This window comes from Tamandua tetradactyla, chromosome 23 (assembly GCF_023851605.1).
Source record: "Tamandua tetradactyla isolate mTamTet1 chromosome 23, mTamTet1.pri, whole genome shotgun sequence".
Taxonomy (NCBI): domain Eukaryota; kingdom Metazoa; phylum Chordata; class Mammalia; order Pilosa; family Myrmecophagidae; genus Tamandua; species Tamandua tetradactyla.
This window is the reverse complement of record NC_135349.1, coordinates 25,912,225-25,933,371: the sequence shown is the minus strand read 5'-3', so window position 1 is coordinate 25,933,371 and position 21,147 is coordinate 25,912,225. Positions and strand designations below refer to the sequence as shown.

At 47.3% G+C, this 21,147-nt stretch overlaps 1 protein-coding gene across 13 annotated transcripts in view; it reads left to right on the top strand.

The window, feature by feature from the left end:
* The window catches only part of KATNIP (katanin interacting protein), a 199,169-nt gene that overhangs the window by 44,584 nt on the left and 133,438 nt on the right, over window positions 1-21,147 (top strand). For 7 of the 13 annotated variants that reach the window (XM_077141465.1, XM_077141455.1, XM_077141457.1 and 4 more), the window contains 2 exons: window positions 12,626-12,702; window positions 19,565-19,734. In XM_077141465.1, coding sequence (XP_076997580.1) covers window positions 12,626-12,702; window positions 19,565-19,734 — 247 coding nt within the window. The remainder of the gene's footprint in view (window positions 1-12,625; window positions 12,703-19,564; window positions 19,735-21,147) is intronic. The other 6 variants (XM_077141464.1, XM_077141461.1, XM_077141463.1 and 3 more) reach the window with 1 other exon arrangement.

Sequence of the window (21,147 nt, the reverse complement as noted above, 5' to 3'; positions counted from 1 at the left end):
GGCTTGTCAGCCAAGAGACCTGACCATCCCATTCAACTGCGTGACTGCTGAATGAAGACTCAGGAATTGAGAACCTTATGTCACACACCTCCGCAGCAACCATATTTTCAGAATAAAAAAAAAAATGGGACCCACGACTTGAGGGGTAAAAATCATACTTTGGGGGGACTTGGGTCTGGCCTGTTTGAAATCAGGACCATTGTGGAAAGTCCTGGCTGGGTTAGCATTGTCTGCTCAGTTTGAAACACCTTTATCAAGAGACTCTGATGTAGAAAGACTCAGCCCTGCCCCAGGGGCTTGTGGCTAAGGAGGAAAGACATGCTGCCATCTCAGGGCCCCCGTGAAACAGATGCTGAGATGGAGATGTGCATGTAGAAGTCTGTAGAAGATGACTCTCAGGCCAGAGTGAGGGCAGAAGGCTTCGGCAGAGCGAGGAGCTAAATGGGAAGACAGGTCTCAGCAACCTCAGCATCCCAACAAGAGATCTGGGGATGGGGTGGCCCTTCAGAGATACTTCCAGTTGTGGCAAGGAGTCTGGGTCTCTACACCCACCTCTGGCATTGACAGTCTCAGAGAGCAGGCATAGCCTGGCGTGACGACTATTCCCGGTCCCTGGGATAAAGGGGTGATCTGGACCCAGCAGCATAGCATCCTCTATGCGTGCCTATGGCCAGATCTACGGTGTCTTGGATAAGTGCTCCCATGGAGGGGGATTGTGGAAGGGCTGCAGGAACCCAGCTGAGGAAGGTATGACCCAGTCTGGGAGAGGAAGCAGCATCCCTAATTGTGCCCTGAAATCTAAGCCTATATATCCAACTGCTGGCCCATGAACTGCTCCACTTGGGTACCTTAGAGGCTTCTCAGCTCAGCATGTCCCAAAGCAAACTCAGATCCAGCCCTCCTGCACCCCTCACCTCATCGGTAACAACACCACCACCGTCCAGTTACACAAGCCAGAAGCTCTCAATATCCTTCTCCTTCATCTCTCTTTTTCCAGCCCGTCACCAAGTCCTACGTCTCCATTGTCAACGTATCTTCTCCCTGCCTCCTCCACATATAGACATCTCTTGTCTGAACAGCAGCAGCCCCTTAACTGCTCCCTAGCACCCACTCTTGGCTCTCTCCAGCCCTTTACCCATACAGCAGCCAAATTCACCCTTCTGGAATGCAGAGGTGCTCATGACCCCTTATTCTAGACTCCACCCTCCACCCAAGTCACCTGATATGGCCACCCATTGGTCTTGGGTTCAGGGCACAAGTTGCATTGTGGCCCATGTGGCTTTTGTGGTTCAGCTCTGCCTGGTCCCATCGTAGCCTGCTCCCCTTACTGTCCTGGCTGCATCCCCCTGGCCTGCTTTGCCCCTTCTCTCAGCTCACTCTCCCCACATGACCTTGGTGTGTGCTGTCTGCTTTGCTGAAACACTGCCCCCCCCCCCCATTCACTTGTTCATCCTTCAGAGTTCAGTTTTCTTTGCGTGCTCCCCGCAGAGCTTCACCTGACCTACCTGCTGGAGGAACGTCTCCCTTTTAAAGCCTCTCAAGGCACCATGTATCTACCTCCAGAGCACTTGGAGTAGTTCATGTTGGACATTTGGGGGTGGAATTATTTGTTTAAAATCCACTTCTCCCCATATGACTGCACGGGAATGTGTCCTGGCATGGAGAGGTGGTCAGGAGATCAGAAGGGGAAAAGGAGGTGGAAGGGGAAGGGGGAGGGGAAGAGGGAGGATCAGACTACAATGCAGTCCCCACGTGCTCAGGGAGGAGATGGGAGTGAGAGGAAGGGACATCTACAGTATCCCATATGACAGAAGTCACGCCAGGAACCCCTTGAGAGTGCACTGAGTTTTGGACCCTTGGGTCCCATTCTGCCCTGGGCTTGGCTGCGAGGCTCAACTCTTCCCACCTCTCAGAAGCAGGTTTTGCCCAGGCCTGGAGTGTCCATGACCCACTAGCTGTGCTCTGCCCACTCTCCTGTCCAGCACCAAATGGGCTCCAGGGGCGCCCTTATCTTTGCTTCTGCACCCAGGGTAGACTGCCTGGACGTCCTTCCCACCTGCACCCTGCCTTCACCTGCCCCCATCCTGGCAAGCTCCTCTACAATTCAGGAGTGTTTCCTCCCCTCTAAAGCCTGACCTATCCCCCCAGAGCCAGGCCAGGGACTCCCTGCACTATCCCCCTCCCCCACCCCAGGGCACTGGCGCCCTCTCCTTTCCCAGCACCTGCCACATTGCATTAGGGTAAGGACTTTTCAGATCTTCTTTATTCTAAGTTCCTGGAGGACAGAGATTTGGTCTGCCTTCCTTTGCAACTTCCTTTCCACAAGTACTTTGCAAACTCCTTGTATCTTCTGGCCACTAGTACCAGTGTTGAGATATACAGCAGAGACCAAGTCACACCGTCCTTGCCTTGGGGGCATCCTAAGAGGAGAGCCCACAGTCACAGATAGACTTGCAGAGAATGAGGAGAGCTGCAATGGTGAGGGGAGCCAGAAGGGCTGAGGTGGTCAGGAAAGGTCCGTGGAAGAGGGGACACAAGGCCAAACATGCCTGTGAGGAAGGAGGAGTATTCTAGGCCAAACACAGCAAGTACAATGACCTTGAGAGAGGAAGCAAGGGACTGAGAAATAGCCAGAAGGGCTCAATGGCTAATTAGGGGGCTGGGGGTTGGAAATGAGTTCAGAGAGAATGGCAGGACCAGATTACATTCATCTCTGTCCATCTCTCACCCTTGGCACAGTGCTGGACTCACAGGAGAAGGTCAAGGACTGTTGGTTGAGTAACTGGAAAGGGGCCCTTGAATGCTGTTCCCTCTACAGCAGAACCGTGGCTGGCCCTGGGGCTGAGTGTCCCTTTCCATAGCGCTGCCTGCTGGGCCGGCAGTGATAGAAATGGTCCTGGTGATGGATGCAGCCCCAGGCTCATTCCCTTAGAAGGCAAAGTTCTCTGAGGCAAATCAGATGGATGGAGGCCACAACTGGCCAGGGGAATATTCCACAGCAGCTGCCTGACTGCCCCCATTAGGCCCACAGGCCAGTCCTGTGGGCTTGGGAGGCTCTGATAGGTAAATGCTGCTCTAAATCAGTTTTACTAATAGCACCAGCCAGAGAGCATGAAACCAGCCCGTTTGCCTTCCTCCCTGACAGTCAAAGGCTGTTTTTGCTGCAGGCTGCCCTTCCACAGGACCCTAGCCAGCCAGAGCCTCCCCCCATTCCCTGTACTCCCCTCGGGAGGGGCAGGAGGAGCCTATGGAAAAGGTCTGTACCCCCATCAGCTTTCCCCTACCCGCTTAAAACCTAAGTGAGATGATGTCATGTCTGCTCAAAACCTCCTCTGCCTCCTGACCCCCTCAGAGGGGAGCAGTTCTGGCTCCCTGCCTGGCCGCAGCTTCACCCACCTCCCCCTTCGCTTGCTGTACTCCAGCCACTGTGGCCCCCTGCAAGCCCTCGGACAGGCCAGGCACACTCCTATCTCACGGCCCCTGCACTCGCCCTTCCTGCCAAAGGGGTTCACCACCTTCCCTTCCCCGGGCCTTTGCTTCATGTCATCCAGAGACCTCCTCTGACCATCCTGGCCTCTATCCCGCCCACCCTCCCTCCACCCCTTTTCTCCTTCTGGTCTCCATGGCAGCGTCTGACACACTAGATATTTTCCTCCTGTTCTTGTCATCGTCTCACTAGAACGTGAACCCTGTGAGAGCAGAGTCTTGGATGCGCTTGCTGCCTCATCCCCAGCAGCTCAGGCATGTCTGGCCAGAGGAGGCGTTCCATAAATACTGGCTGAATTTGCAAAATGAAGTCAGCACTGCCCACCTGACAGGACTGTGCCAATGTGGGAACTCCCTGCCCCTCATTCCCCAGTGTGTGGTTTGCGTGCCTCCCCCGCCTCATTGCAGGTGCCATGGGAAGGAACCTCTACTGTCTTAGTAGCCATTGTCTATTTGTGGCCAGCAATAATGATTTTCCATTTATGGCAACCATATAAAATTTGCTTTTCAAAGTAAACATCTTCTTGTTTTTTTTTATTTTTAAATTTTTTTCCAAAGAGAGAAAGAGTTTATTACCAGGTACATAGTAGGAAAGCAGGTGGCCTTTTGGCCCAAAACCTGTCTCCCTGAACTGCAGTAATTCTGATAGTTTATTATTATAGAAAAAGATGGGCAGGGTTTAGGATAGTGAGCACCATGGCCCCAGATGATGTAATTAGAGGTGATCTAATTATTGAGCATGCACAGATTGATTACGCGCTTAGAGAACTAAGAAAATGTCAGAATGAGGTGTAGGTGACTTGTAGGTTAAAGTCTAAGCTACTGCACATGTCCAGCAGGCCCAGTTAGATCCGGTCTCGGTTATCAAGCTAACTTTGGACTTGGGGTGGATTAGTTCTGGGCTGACCCAGGACCGTGCATTAATAAACATTAGGGGCTGTCTTCAGTGATTGCAAGACTCTAAAGTTGAAAAACTGGATAACAGAGTTCAAGTGAAGGTTAGTTACAAGGTTTTTACAATCACGGGGGCAGAAGATAAGAGCTATACAATCATTATCAGAGATCAAAGCAGCTGGATTACAATTTGGAGATTTCAGGAATTTCCTTCTGTCTACTCCAGTATACCAGAAAGCAAGAAGCAATATCTATATAATGATTCAGTAATCAAAATCATCCCTTAAATCCTGATTTCTTGGTTATAATTCCTCCCTCTCATTTGGTAATTATCTCTCAGCCTTTAGGGATATTTGGGTGACAATTTCTGTTTCAAGGTTGTTATTCACGTTTTTTAAAAAAGGGAAGAATTTCTCTATTTGTCAGCCTAAAAGATGGTTTAGAACACACATTCCATTTTGCAAGAATGCTTTTCTGAGAGTGAAATGAACTGCCAATTATTTTCTCTCAGATGTGTATTGAAAATGATTTTTTAAGTCACTTCATAAGAAAAACATTTTGTTGATGACAAACAGAGCCTACTGTGTCCTGGATTCCAATAGGAAAATCCTAGATTCTGGTTCTGCCCTGATATTCTGAAAATCTTGAAATCAAGTATAAAATCTCAAGGTATATATTAGGAGCATTAAATGCTGATACATAGTACAGTAGGAGAGTAATAAATTTAAGTCTAAGGCATTTGAAAAATCACCCAAACTCTCCCTTTGTTTATCTATATGGTGTGTGCATGGCATGTTATTTTGTGAAGAGCTCTACCCCAGGGTGTGTGTTGGTGGGCCCGCCTCTAGGGGGCAGTATCAGCCATTGTATTGCCTATTTGCCATGCAGGCCCATTGAAAGCAGAGTATTTGTTATTCTTTTTTAAGCATGAGAATACTTCCGATATGTCAGCAAATGCAATAAAAAACAGTTTCTGAACCATATCTTTTCATTCTGCTAACACATATTAAGGAGTTCTGTTGCAGAATTGGTATTCAAATAATAGATCATTGGGAAAACAGAGGAGGTGGCACATGAAATGGGTTTTGAAGGAAGAATAGGAGTTCTGTTCTATAAGATATATTTTGATCATCTTTTATTTATTTATATTTATTTATTTATTTATTTTTGCATGGGCAAGTACCAGGAATCGAACCTGGGTCTTCAGCATGGCAGGCAAGAACTCTGCCACTGAGCCACCATGGCCTGCCCTTTATTTGTCATCTTTTATTGCAGCTTTAGGGTCATCATTAAGAACATTCATTCAAGGTATCATTTAATTCTCTACTAAATGCCCCACTGAGCCTTTGGACATGGTTTGGATTCAGACACACCTATTAGCTCCACCACTGTATACCCATAACTCACTCAGGTACAAATGACATACACACATACAACACAAACACACACAATTCAAACTGGTTTGAGTAAAGAAAGTGTTGTATTAGTTCCTGTGGCTGAAAAGTCCAAAATGGTGCTGATTTCAGGTCTTGCTGGATACCAGGAGTTAAACACTGTTAAAAAGGCTTTGGTTTCTAGCTGGTGTGTCTCTCTCTATGTGTTGGTGTTATGGTTTCTAGCTGGTGTGTCTCTCTCTATGCGCTGGTGTTACTCTTGGAAAGAAAATAATGGCCCTGAGCAGTTGACTGATAATTGGCTTCTTCCTTTGTGGTGACTCTAGTAGTTCTTGATCAGTGAATAATTCCAGGATAAGAAAGATTGGACTTTTCCAGGAGATCCTACCAACTGAGTCTGTTGGCCCAGCTAGGGGCACATGCCTAGTCCCAAACCAGTTGCATGGCCAAGGAGATGGAATAGGCTGATTGGCCAGGTCTTGGTCATGTGTAATTTTCACCCCTACCACATGGACTGAGGGGGGAGAAGAGGTGATTTCCCAAAGGAAAATTGAGGTGATATAACCAGAAGAAGAAGAATAGAGAGTGATGTCTGCTCACGCAGTTTAGAAGCTTTGTGGCCTTGAGGCATTTTGCTTCTGCTTCCAAAGCCTCAGTTTACTCATCTGTAAAGTGGAGATAAGGATACTAGATAATGAAGCTATTGCAGGAATTATATAGCACCCACAGTAGACATAATAAATGGAGTTATAGGAGCCCAAAGAGCTGGACCCCAAGTACTGGGAGCATTTGCTTTTTGCTCATAATTCGTCCCTCAGTAAAAATGTGGAGCTTCAGGGGTGGGGGTGGGGGTTGGGACCAAGCAACTATGGTGTGTGGACATATTCTGTGAACTCTGCAATGCCCCCCTACCCCGCACCAAGAAGCAGCATTTTAGTGCCCTCACCACAAAACCACTCTAGCATGCATCTCTGCTGAGACCTGATACCATGCGAAGTTAGCTCTCCAGCATCGTCAAGGCCTGGAAAGCCAACACCACACTCTCAACTGCTCGTGAATGCAGCTCAGGCTTTGGCACTCATTAAATCAGCCCTGCATGGGAGAATTCCAATATTCTGCCTTTAGAGGATTACGTGATCCCTGAAATACAGACTCTACCAAGTGCCTTAAAGCATAACTGATTCTTGGCATTTCTTTCCAGTTCTACCCCTCCTGACCCCAATGAGAGAATTCATAATATGACCATTGAAAAAATTCTACACCTTCTCCAGGGCCAGCATTTGGGAGAAAGATTGTCAGAATGGTGATACTGTAAGTGAGACTTTGCTGTCATCTCCCATTTAAACTCCTAAACCCGTGTATAACTCACGACTCCTTGGCACTCATCACTCCAGGCACACTCACCCGCTGGCCAATCCCATGAACATTTCTGGCTTTTGCCAGCCCCCATACCTTTCCTCCATGCTGACCCTGCTGCCTGCAATGCCCTTTCCCCTTTGTTGTAGTCCAGTCCATGGTTTGACTTTCAAATCCCAGCTCAAATATCTTCGTATTTATACATTCGTTCAACCAGTATTTATTCAGGGTCGATCATGTCCTAGACATGTTCTAAGGGCTTGGAAAACACAAATGAGTAAATAAAGATCCCTACTTTCATGGTTCCCCAGGGGAGGGGTGGCAATAAATGAAAGGTCCTAATAAATAAATGAGATATTCTGTTAGTGGGGGCTACAGGGACACAATGAGTCGTGTTCAGTAGGGTGGTCAGGAAGGCTCACTGGAAGGGAAGAGTGGACCCAAGTGTTGAAGGCCCAAGCCAAGGAGCAATGGGATTTGACTGACCTTTGAGATTAGACTGCAGGGGCAGGGGCAGGAGCCAGGAGGCCAGTGTGGGGGACTAGAGAGGAGAGGCAGGGGGAAGTGGTCAGATTTTAATATTTTCCACAGGTAGCTGATGGATTGGAGGAGGAGCGAGAGGAAGCCAGGCATCTAGACGGCTCTGAGGATCAGGGCTTGGCCTCCCCTTGGAGGCCTTTCTGGGTTTCCTTGAGTAGCACTGTGTCCTCTACCCCAGCACTCCCACAACACTTTGTTTAGATCCTTGACATTACATTTTTTTCTAGGTTTTTCTATAATCATCTGTCTCCTTTTTTGGGTCCCAACAACCTTTGGTGTTTAGATGAAAGCTGTGGACTCTCTCCTCCCTAAAATACTCTTGAGTACACACCCAATTTTGCATTGGATTTAATGGATTTTCCCAGAACCCCCTATAGGCCATCCCCGAATATCCTGGCCAACCTGAGACCTAAAGTTATAAATCCCTAGACAGCGTGGAGAGTAGATTGCCTGGGTTGCTTGAGTGGTTGCAGCCTGTTGCACAGTGGCAAGAGGCACCTCTCACACCTAACACAACATGAGTGGTAGTGTAGGAGTCGTGCAGTGTGGTGCCGGCCCCAGCTGGTAGGCACATGGGTACCTGAATATATACCTGGCTTAAACCCTGATTGCCTATGAAAAAGGGCCAGCCTCACATTAAACACTTAATAAATGTTTGTTGGAAGAAATGACGGAAAAACCTGGCATTTTACAGAGTTCTCATGACTTTGTGGGTACCTTAAGTAGTGACCCCTCCATGTTGTAGGGAAGGAAGTGAAGTCTCAGCAGAATGAAGTATGGCGTGCTAGGGAGAGGCAGCTATGTGTCAGGTGCCGGACCCAGGGTGTGGTGAGGGTTAACTGAGTCAGGCCTGAAAAGGGGTTAGAACTGTGCCTGGCCCACAGCAAGTACTCAGTCAGCCTTAGCAGTTTATCACCAGATAAATGGTGATGATGGTGGTGAGGTAGGGTATATTAGTTTCCTAGCTGCTAAAACAAACACCATACCATGGGTTGACTGAACAGTTTCAAAGACATTTCATCCTTGCTTCCTCCCATGATCGGTGTCTTCTGGCTGGCTGTCAGTCTTTGGGATTCCTTGGCTTTCCATAATGTAGCAGTACACATGGAGGCATCTTCTCCTTTTCCATGTTCTATTGATATGAAGGTTCTGGCTATTCCCTGTGGCTTCTCTCCATGTCCAATTTCCTTTACTGACAAGGACTTCAAGCATTTTGGATTAAGGCCTACCCTCATTCAGTTTGGGAACACCTTAACCAAGAACACCTTCAAACGTCCTATTTACAGGTGGGTTCACACCCACAGGACCATAGGTGAGACCTCATCATGCATTTTGTGGGGAACATGATTCAATCCCAATACTAGGCCTGAAGCTCAGGACTCTTGACTGTCCATACAATGTTCCTTCTGCTTCCCCACACTGCCTAGAAGACCAGTTCTGCCCTCTAGGAGGTTGTCATCTAGCTGGGGAGTCAAAAAGAAGAAAGAAAAGGGTTCTAAGTCACTTTCACTTTTACCCTAGTAATTCTTCTAATAGCTCTGTGAAGTTGGCCTCATTAATATCCCCTTCTTATAGTCAAGGAAACTGAGGCTTGGAGAGGGCAAGTGGCACAGTTGAGGGCTCACCCTCAGGTCTCCAAATCCCCACATAATTAGTGAGCAGTATATATAGTTATGCTAATAATGTTGCACTTAATTGTATGCTATTTCACACTGTATTATATATAATTTAATACTAATTGCAGGGTTTCAGAATGAGCTGAAGTGAGTGGGGGTGAGAATGGCAAAGTAGGGCTTCATGGAGACATTGGGAACTGATTTGGACCTTAGCAAGGATTGGGGTGGAGGCTGGAGGAAGGATGGGATGGATTTCTGGAAAGGAGACTAGAATGATTTAAAGTATCAGAGTAGGAGTGAGCATGGCACAAGGAGGTACTAGGATTGAGAATTTGTGAGTACCAGGTACTGGGTCAAACCCATTTCATGTTATTGCATCCAGGGCACCTGTCCAACCAGACAGGTGTTGTTATGAACACTGTTTTACTGTGGACAAAACTTGGCCCCAGGCCAGGACTCCAAAGCTCCTGTTGTTTCCAGATCAAGTGCAGAAACCAATCTGATTGGAAGTGGGATCAACATGAGATGGTGAGAAATAAAGGTGGCTTGTCCAGGGCCTTGCTATTCAAAGTGTGAACACTGGACATTACCCTGGAACTTTTTAGAAAAGCAGACCAGGGCCTCTTCTCCATCCTACTGAATGTGAATCTGCATTTCAACAAAATCCCCAGGCAATTTATATGTACATTAGCATTTGAGAAGTGCAGTTAATGTGGCCAGGAAAATCAGGTAAGAAGTTTGGCTGGATATATGCCTGTGCTCTTGGTTTTCCTGCTGCCATCTCTCCACTGGTGGAGAAGAGTAAATGCATTCCCAGAGGGTTGAAGTGAGAGTTCAGGGCAGCCCACCACAGGCTGAAATGTCTTTGAAGTCTCATATTTTTCCAAAAAATATCTGAAGTTTCATTCTATGCCATAATTTACCAATTATATTGAAATAGTTATGTAAATTACCATGGAGTAGAAGCGTGTTCTGGCAAGATACATGAGATGGGTTTCCTTGTATCTTAAATGCGGTAATAATAGCCACTTCAAGGGCTCCTGGGAAGATCAAAGGAGAATCATGTACGTGGAAATGCTGCATCAATTGTCTGCATGCATGACGCACATATTGTTATTCTGGAAGGATCTGAGACTCCTCCCCAGACCTAGCATCCTGCAAACTGCTCTCCTGAGGACGGAGACCTCATGTGCTTCATCCTGCACTCTGGCGGAGGCAGTGCTCAGAACCGGGAGGAAGAGGGAGCAGGGGTACGAGGACGTAGTATCTTCCATGAGCATTTCAGACAACCAAGGAAAGAGTCACAAGAGAATAGGGAAAGTTGTTGCCAGTTTGTTTTGTTTTTAAATTTTTTCTTATAATTTCATATTAGTGCTCACTTTCTGGTTGCTCAAGTGGGATAGCCCCAGTAAAGTTCAGACATCAGTGACATCAGGATAGGAGAGAACGTGGGGTCCTGCACACTGTTGCCAAGTGGGCTGAGAGAGAAGGTCATTCTGGGAGGAAAAAAGCCGGGTGGTGAGCAGATGGACCCCTTGATGTCCAACAGGAGAAAAGAAGAGAAAGGGGGATCGGGCTGTCAGCCTGGACTAAGGGTGACTCTCATCCAGAGGTCTCTCCTTACAATCAGAGAGAGCAGGGAAGATAGAAAAGGGCGGGAGACCCAAGACAGCTGTAATGGAGAGAGACAGACAGACGGATACTTACTGACTCTCCAAAACTGAAGGCAAAGGAGAAAGGGTAGCCAAAGAAGTAGCAGGCAGAGAGCTACAAGGAAAGGGAAGGAGGCTGCAGAAGCCAAAGGAAGAGAACTGGGGGAGGAATGGGCAGCAGCACTTCCCCGTTGCTCAGAGCAATTGAAAAAGATGAAGATGAAAAGAGCTATTGTATTTGGTTAAGGCAGTTATGGGTCACCCTAGGGGAGGGTTCTGGTGGAATAGTGAGGTGGAAGCCAGATTTCAAAAAGTGAAAAAGGGAATGATGGAGATTGCTTTTTCTTCTTCTTCTCCCCTTGGTAATCATTAAGATTTTCTCACAGATTGCATTCCTGTTGCAAATGCCTTACTTTACTTACTTGTCATTTAAAACTTAATCCCTGTAACTTGCTGTATGTAGCTTGTGACTACTACAAGGGTTGCTTTAATCCATTCCTCAGCAAAAAGTTAATGAAAAAACCTAACAAATTGCAAAGCACCGTTTATAGTATGATCCCATTTTTTGTTTAAAAAGGATGTTTGTGAATGTGTGTAATGTATTTGCATATACCCATTAAATGTGTAGTTTATTATGCATCTATTTGTCTCAATAAAGCTGTAAAAAAATTTTGAGGGGTTGTCTGTGGTGGTCAGAACTATTACTTACAGTGCTTTTGGTTGCGAGTGCCAGAAACTCAACTGAAACTTGTAAAGCAATAGTGAAAGGTCCAGATGCTTCTTCAGGCATGGTTAAATCCAAGGGTTCAAATGATGCCAGTAGGATCCCAGCTTTCTCCGTCTCTCAGATCTGCTATATTCTTTATTGGGTTCATTTGCAGTTCTTGGCCTGTATCTCTTCAACTCCTCACCCCAGTGGAAACAGAACAGCTCTTTCCCAACAGTATCAACAAAAACCCCAGAGCTGGCTTTCAAGGACTTGACTTGGATTGTGGTTCGTCCCTAAACCTGTGACCTACTGGGGCTGGGAGGAAAGCACTAAGTTGGTTGGTAAGACTAAGGCACAGTGACCCAAGACAAGAACAAAGGAAGTTTCTAGACCTCTGAGAAAGCCAGCGAACTATAGAAGGGACTGAAGCATTCCTCCAAAGAAAATCTAGAGTGCTGTTGCCAGAAGAGGAGGCCCAAAACAACCGATGCCTGCTCCAAGGGGGCTTTCACTCTCAGTGCCCTGTGCTCTGTAATGACCAAGTGGTTTGTGATAAGCAGCCATTTCTCTTGTAATAGTCAGGGACAACATGAGATGTTCTTTTAAACAACTGACTTGGATTACATGTAGTTATGACAAATGAGAGATCTAAAGAATGAGTTATTGAACAACAGTAAAGCCCAAATCTTGCCAAAGCCCCTCATTTTCTAGAGCCCAGCAGGAATGAACAGTGGCGAGACTGGGGCATTGGTTTTCCCTCCTCACGTATTATTAAAGTTGTGTATGTTCGGGTCCCCTTGGGCCATCACACAATCTCTGGGGCTTTGGGTCACCAGAGTGACGCGCCCAGGGAGCTGGGCCTTCGTCAAGGTTGGCCTTGACCTCTGGGCCTGTAGCATAGCTGTGTACAGCGCCCGGGCTCTCAGTGCCTGCGTTCCTGCGTTCCCGATATCACACTGCTCTGTTTCTCCATTTCAGGGTTTCACTAAGGACATGGTGACAGACTTTGATGAGAAACATGATGAGTATTTAATATTTCTTCAGCAGAGGAACCGGTAAGATGAAGCCGCTCGACGGCAGCCCTTAATATTAGCCAAATAAAATCCCATTTAGATTTATTCACAGCGTGCAGGCCCTGTTTCAGACTGGAAGGGGGATGCATTCACGCCCCCCCACCTCAGGGTTTTAGAATATTACCTGCAATCTCAGCTCCTTTTTCTCCATTCACTGAGTTAATTGCATCTTTTGATTGAGCTCTAGCAAATTATTAGACATGTAAGTACCGCCTCTTGCCTCCCTGCTTCTGTTCCAGGAGAAGGTGGGCTTGTCGTGAAATGCTAGAATTTGGCAAAGCCTGTGCATTAGTCGTGTGAATAGCCCAGTCTTTGATCTTACAGGCTTTGAAGGACCCTTGAAATCGGAGCCTATAATCATGCCTTGTTATGTAAAGGTGGAGTCATTTTACATTTAGGTTTCAAGTCATTTAAAGTAAAGTTAAGACTGATTTGGACTCTGGAGTGCTGGTTCTTGAAAAAGCCTGCAAGAGAAGCTGTGCTTAGTGATCAGGGTCAAAGCAAGGTGGTCCAATTTCAAAGAGGCAGCATCTCCTAAGATGCCCTTGCAGGACTAATAAGGAAGTTCATTTTCAGTTCACTGTGGTTTTTCTTCAGACCTAGAGCCTTCCATGAAGCTGGGTTTGCAAACTCAAATGCTAGGAGGGGCCAGGCAGGTTTGAAAAATGAGTGAAGCTGATTCGGTGGGAACCTTTCAGGCCCAGCTGCTCGGCTGTGGCCAGTCGTTGTTGTATGCGAACATGGGCCCAGGGTCCCTGGATCTTCCAAGTGTTCCAGAGGGGCTGGAAATCTGGATTTCTGTTGTGAAATCTCCTGAGTTTTAAAAATGTCGGGAATTAATTCAAATTAAATCATGCAACAAATACAAGAAGGCTGCAGGTCCTGAAAAAACCAGATCTGTAGGAGGAGGAATGGGAAAGGGGTACACATTAGGACCTTTGTGTTGTGGGAGTAAACTTGGGGTCTTCCAGGCAAGAGCGTCTCGGTTGAGCTCCTGGAGGTGGATCCAGCCCTTGTCTGAATGTGTTGTCAATGGGGGCCAGAGACACGGTCTCTGGGATGTTTTTATGGTGCAGAATAGTCCTGGGTGTTGTAGGCATTGAGCATCACTGCCTACCATCCCCTTTACTTAAATTCTACTACGACCCCCTCAGTCTGTGTGCCAACACCACCACCCACCCACATTTCCATATGCCCCCTCACGAGGCGGTGCCACCTCCCATGAAGAACCTCCAAACTAGATAAACTCTCCAGGGCCAGCTTCTCTGTGCCCAGCCACTCAGCACCCATCTCCCTTCATCCCAAGGCTTACCTCAGGCTGATTAGACCCACCTGGGTTTTTATCATCATTAATGCCACCCAGCCGGATGTTTTTCTTCCTTTTCCGGCAGGCTGGGTGATGCCTCTAACACATGGGTGATCGTTTAATCATGCACACATGGTTTGTCTGGGGGGAAAGCGTCGTAGTTCTTGGACTCAAATTGCTTCTCATTAATTGGAGGATCAATAAGTGTGCAATCCAGGAGATAGCAGCGAATAGCATAGACATGACTCTCCAGAGACAAGGTTCCAGCATGAAGGTAATTAAAAAACATATATCAAAACAGAGTTGCCATAAAATTTTGATTTTATGGCAACATGGTGGGGGGCGGCAGGGAGCAGGTGATGGTTCATGTCACCGAGAGAGAGCTGGCTCGATCACAGAAAACTAGAAGGCAGAGCTGAAAAGAAAAGCCTCCAAGCAGAGACTTTTAAGAGTGGGAGCATCTCTGAGCTCCCACTCTTGGGTTGAACCTTAAAGGCGCCTTTTCCTGGGTGCCAGCTGCAGGCACCATCATCTCAGTTGGTCTGCACACTGCCCAGTGAGGCAGGTGCAATTATTGCACCCATTTTCCAGACGAAGGAACTGGAGACCCAGAGAGGTGGCCCAAGGTCATGCAGCCAGAGGGACAGAACTGGGCTATACTCTTTATGTTTTATATGACTGTGCCATATATAGTTCAAAGGAAAGAAACCCGCCAAGGTTGCCAGAAGCCTGAATTCACTCAGGAGGGATTTTGTAGGAATAAACTGCAGTTTACTTGGGAACCTAATTATGTGATCAGGTAGAAAACCAGCCTCTGAGCTTTATGGTGGGCATTGAGGGAGAGGAAAAGCCAGGCTAGTTATCTGGATTGCCTTGAGGCAAATTATTAGGCAAGATCTGCCCAGAATACAGCTGCCCACAATGCTGGGTGGTGTTCTTTCACTCACTCAGCAGAATTGCACTGGGTACCTTCTGCATACCTGGTGTTATACAAGCATGAAAGGGAACCCTGAGATGAGGGTGAGTCAGACTGTATTGGTTAGTGCTTATTTGCAGAAACCCAAGGTAAATGGAGTTCAGCAACAAGGACATTTATTAGTTCATGACATTAGGAAATTCAGGATGAGATTGGTTTCAGGCATAGCTGGATCCAGGTGCTGACATGGAAACCAGCCTTCTCCATCTTTGTTTTCCCATGTTGGATTGATTTTCCGTTAGGTACTTCCCTCAGGGTGGCAAAGACAGCCAGTGACAGCCCCACACTTATATTCTACCCTAAAGGAAAGAGCATCTTTTCTCCAGTAGTTTTGGTAAAAGTGCTGAGGAGAGCTCCCTTTGGAGCCTTGAGACAATCCACCCCTGTCTCTGATGAGGTGACATAGTCTGACCACTTCCCAGCGGGCCCAAATATTGAGGGGATGAGTTGGTCCTACATAGAGTGGGAGAAGGAGTCCAGCCTTTCCCAAAGGAAGTTTGAGGGGCTTGAGGGAGAGTTGCTGGACAGGCCAAAAGAACAGTTTCCACTGTGCAGCTCTTCTCCTTGAGGATCTTCCAGCTGGTGGCAGGGTAAGCTCAGAACCATCTGCAACTATACCAGAAAGCAGAAAGTGGTCCTGTGCTCCAGGAGAGGGGTGCAGAGGGGGGCTCTGGAAGCCTGGCAGCCACACAAACCCATGATACTGTCCCTCCTGGCAGACTCTTAGTGATTCTTGTCACTCAGCTTCCTGAAAGGTGGAATCACATCCAACAACATTCACAAAAGAGCAACGAGAGCAGTGAAATGGCCCAGGTGTGAGGACTCACTGCAAAGAGTAGGGCCCTGGCCTCTGAAGATATCACAGGAGGGTGAATGCAGATTTGTTTGCCAAATCTAAAAATTTGGCAACAGTGTTATCCTTTGTTCCTGGAAAACGGTTGTTGGAGAGAAACTTGGAGGAAAGCGTGCCTATTGAAGAGGTGAGCCCCTTCTCCAACAGGAGACTCAGGCAGAAGGGAAGGAGTGAACCAGCACCCCTCAGCGGCCCATATGGGTGAGGCTGAGCCCGGGCTTTAACCCGGGGTCCTATTTCATCCTCATGACAATCCACAGTAGTGTCGGCACTCTTAGTCTCACTTTACAGACGAGGAAACAGGCCCCTGGGAGGTCTAACGACTTGTCCAAGGTCATGCAAGCCAGGGGGAAAATAGCAGAGCCTGAAGTACTGAGCTTCACCCTCTGTGGCACCTCCACAGGCACAGGTGGGGACTGAGGTCTCTGCTCCGCTGAGGTGACATCCTCGAGGGCCATACTAGGCCCTGTGGGCCACAATGTCTGAATGGCAGGCCATTTCCACCACTGCTCCCCCCCTCACCTTTCCATTATTCAAGCCTGGACTCAAATTCTACCACTTCCAAGAAGCCCCAGCTGAACGCTCCTCTTGCTCAGGGCCCCTGTCATGGGATGCCTGGTGTTGGGGACAGCAGATGGGAGACAGCCGAGCAGGGCAGGGTGGTTGAGAGCACAGGCTCTCCCCCCTTGGGCAGGTTCACATATAAAATGAGCCACTGGTAGGACCTAAACAGAGGACCATTGAAGGATTAGGTGAAATGAGGTCCTTGAAGACCCATAGCAAGCTTTCCTCTCCATCATCGTTGTCATTTATTGAACCTGCCTTCTCCCTGAGCTAATTCAGATAATCCTGAATGCCTGACCTTCAGCTGGCACTTGGGGAAACTGAGGTTTGGAGGAACCATGTGGCTAGTCCAGCATGCATCAGCCACATGACTCAGAGACCAGTGGTATTTCCCTCATAAACTTGTCACGAGGAGGCCACTGTCCTTGGGCTTATCCCCCTCACATCCGGGTCCCTGCCTCAGCGTCCCATGAGGAGACTTCCCCCCATCCCACCCCAGTGCATGCCAGGTCATGATCCGCCACTTGCCCTCAGGGCATCACACACTCCAGGCCTCATATGCCTCCACTTCCTCATCTGTACAAAAAAAACTGCTCCCAGTGTCCCCTCAGAGGGCTGAGATGGACGAGAGGCCACGATGGGCATCAGGGACTTCCTCCACAGCTTCTCTCCCCTGCTGGACCCTGAGTTTAAGAAGTAGGTCTTGAGAGCTTCCTCACTGTTCCTCACAAGGGGGGCATGTCCCTGAGCCCCAGCACTTAGATTCCCATGGGCTGGAAGAGAGAATCAACAAAGACGCAGACGAGCCCATAATGCCAGGCCCTGCGCTACAAAAAAAATAAAACAGGGTAAGAGAACAGAGCATGTGTGTTGGGTGGGTGATAGGGGGTGGGCAGGGGACCACACCAGGGCTCGATTTTAGATAGGGCAGGAGCTGAATCTGATTTGTCTGAATCCCCTACACCTAGGACAGCTTTTTATGCAAAGTTGGCTATCAATTAAAAAGCAACACTTTTCTCTTATGCCACATGAATATTACTGATGCACGCTGAGCTGCGGGAGGTGAGCTCCTAAAGCGATTCCTTTCACAGTCTGAATAATTATCTCCTCATTTATCAGTTTCATAAACCCACATCTTCATAAATCATTCTGCTTAAAGAGAGGCACACGTGGAGTGCCAGCCCCAGATTCAGGGTAATGAGGTGCCATGACCATTTCCAGAGACACAACCTCCTCCTGGGAAGAGGAGTCAAGGCAGGGGTGCTCTGCTAGGGTGATCAGATTTCCTGAGCGGTTCTGCAGGGTGCCCCCAGGCCTGGGTACCCCACTTCCCTCCACGTTGTCTGTCTCTGGAGGCTTTTGGCGCCCAAGGCATTCCTTGATTGTTTGCCTCAGCCCATGTAGCTATTGTCATGTTTGGAGAGCGTCTCTTAGTAACTTGTGTTTTCCTTCTATTTTAATGCTGTTGCCCAACAATCAGGCATCTCCCAGGCTTCTGAGGCTGGCAAGAGATAAGCACTCTGTAATCATTGTTCAGGCCACGATTGCTGAAAAGATGGATGTATCAGCAGCTACAGAAACACTTAGAAAACAAAAAATTTTCCCAGAATGCCCTAAACCATCCTAACTCAACAGCTGATTTAATTTTTACTTTTGTTGCCTTCTACTTTTTCCCAACTTTGCAGTTATCACCCATGAAGAACGGATCACAAACCACACCCCTTGTTTCTACAGTCTCCAGGATCATAATGGCCATCTAATATTCCAGCTCCCGCTTTCCCAGTGGTGGGCATTTGCATTTCTCTCAGGGTATTTTATGATGTCTGAACATCTTTGTGCCTGGATTTATGCTCAGGAACAGTTGACCAGAATGTGCTTCCTGGGCAAAAACCAAGTATATGACATTTTCTGTATTTTTGTGTTCCTTGCGAGATGAGTTTACCAGCAGCGTCTGAGTTTGCCAGTGTCAACATCATGGTGCTAGCTTTAAAAAATGGTCTTTTCTGTGTTATGATGAAGACTCTGGAGCCAGATTGCCTCAGCTTGCCTCCCAGCTGTACTGTATGCTAGCTGTGTGATCTTAGGCAAGTCTCTTACCTTCTCTGTGCCTTTGTGTGCCTCAGTGGCCTCATCTATTTAATGGGAATAGTAAAAGTCATTTTTCCCATAGGGTCTTGCAAAGATTAATGATTGCAAAGTATGTAGAACAGAGTTTGGCACATAATATACAACCTGAATAATGATAATTATTGTTTTTATTATTTAAAGCATTCAATTTTGCCAATTCAGTAGGTATTTCTTTAATTACATAAGAGAATGCACATTTAATTCACATTGGATGGTGGGTTGTCTGAGTTTCCTTTTGGGTAGTTATAATTTAAGTTGATGTGGGGTTACATAAGGCAGTTTGCAAAGATCTTGTAGACTGTGGCCTCCAACGGAAGCAGTCCTGGGTGGGGGGAATCCCCAAAGAGGTGCTGATGTGCTGTTGATGGGGGTGCCATTTTGGGGGTGGGTAGAGAACCGAGCCTGCGATGTGAAAGGGGCCTTCAGTGAAAGCAAGACTGGGAGGCCAGGCCACCCCCGCACCAGGATGCTTTTAGTCAGTCTAGTAATTTAGTAATAATCATATCATTTGTTTCCTGAAACAAAAATCAACCTGCCCAGTCTGAACAAAGTACATCTTCCAGTTAGTAGACATCTTATGTGAAATCTTTCTCAGTAATACGCAGACCCTAAGCCATGTTTTTTGACATGTTGAACAAAGGGCTGCCGTCCACACCCAGTAAAATGGCGTGAGATTGGGATCATCTCAGGAAATCCAAGCCCTGTTGGCGGCCGTGCACACTCACCTCCGTGCTGCATCCACCACCATGGGGCAAGGAGCTTGTGCCTTGGGTTTTGCGAATGTGCATTTGAGCCTCAGAATAAGAGTTGCTCCAGCAGGGCCTCAAACAGTTTCCCCTTTACCTCTCAGAGGCTGTTTGTAGAAAACAGCTGGGCACATGCCATGTGGCCTCTGATGAGGGACCCTTCACCCTCAGAGCAGTGGCTCACTCTGAGGCTTGGAGGGGCTGGCCCAGACTCTCCTAAAACAAGTCCCCGGGGCCTGGACCCCCATCAGCCAGCCATCTTTGTCTTCTAGGATATTAAAGCAGTTGAAAACCAAGGACCCCATGCAACTGAGACTGGAACACTTAGAGCAAGGGTTCTCTGTCTACATCAATGGGGCCAACTCCGAGCTGAAGACATCGCCACGCAAAGTTGCCCACTCTGACTTCTCCAGAAGCGCCTCACACGCTGAGGGGACACACGGTGAGCACAGGCCCTTCCAGGCCGAGCAGCAGCTCTGTTAAATAGGGATGGTGGTGCCACATTTAGCGTGCTTGAACTTACCAGCAGATTACTAGTTAACTACACAAGTCACCTCTATCCCTTGGCCAGAGAAAAAGAGAAATCTTCTTAAAATTCCTGTTCAAACTAGTCTGGCCCTCCACAACCCCAGAGCAGTAAATTCTTGGCGCTTTACATTTCTTAGGGCTCAGGTGTCAGTAGTTTTGGTTCTGCTTGATTTTCACTTTATGTGTGTGAGCTTTAGTACCTGACCCTCTGTGGGATATTTGACTTCTCTGTTCTTTCCTGTGTTTAGTTAATCCATACCCTACATGCTCTAAATAGAAGTCACATGTTGTGTAATGAAAGCACAGGTACTATAATAGCAAAGCTTCTAGCCCTTTGGCTGGCCCATTATAGAAACAGTTTGATGGTTGGATCAATGAATTGGCAGAGCATTAAGGAGTCACATGGACCTCCCTTCAGGTCCCTATTTGGGCTTGTTATCATGGGGAAGCCTCTTTACCTCTCTGTACCTTTGTTTTCTCACCTTTAAAATGGGACTAATGAGGATATTTATTTGCACAGGCTACTTTGTCTGAGAAGTCAGTGTGCTACTGAGTTCCAAAGGAAAGGATTTGGAGCAAGGCAGAGCTGGCTCTCAACCTTGTCATACCACTTTCTAGCTTGAATACCTCAGGGAATTGGGACCTTGCTGACTCTCAGTTTCCTCTTCTGTAAAAAAGGAATAATTATGACCACCTTAAAGGCTTGCCAGGAAGATTAAATGATACAAGTAAAGTGCCTGGCACCCAGTACTCTTGATTCATGTTGTTCTAATTGCCTCACAGGTAACATAAGCTCTCAAGTCTTTAATATACGGTAGAAGACAAAACAAGCAAACAAAACAAGAAGGGGATAACAGAGAAAGTGATGTCCCCAAACCTTTCCCTAGGAGAATCACTACAATTGATCACAGAATTTAGCATGAGCTTCCTAGCCCACTGGGCAAAGAGGGAAACCCACTGATTCCCCTAAGCTTTCATGGTAGAGAAGACAAGTTCAGACCTGCATCTAGTTAGAAGAATCAGGCCTCCCCTGGTCCAGATTTCAGGAAGGAACAGACAACCAGAGTCTCCTCTGTATCTGGGGCCTCAGTAGCATATTCAGTCATTCAGTCCACTAAAATATATCCCCCTCCCCTTCTTTTACACAAGTGGTCTGTTGTACACATCTCTGTACCTTGCTTCTGTACTTTTCTTGTTCCTGTATCTTGAAGATTATTCCTTATATATAGACATCTGCCTAGTTTAGCTGTACATTGTTATACATATTATTCCATGGAATGGGTATGCTGTAACTTATGTAGCTGCTCCCCTTTTGCTGGGCATTTAG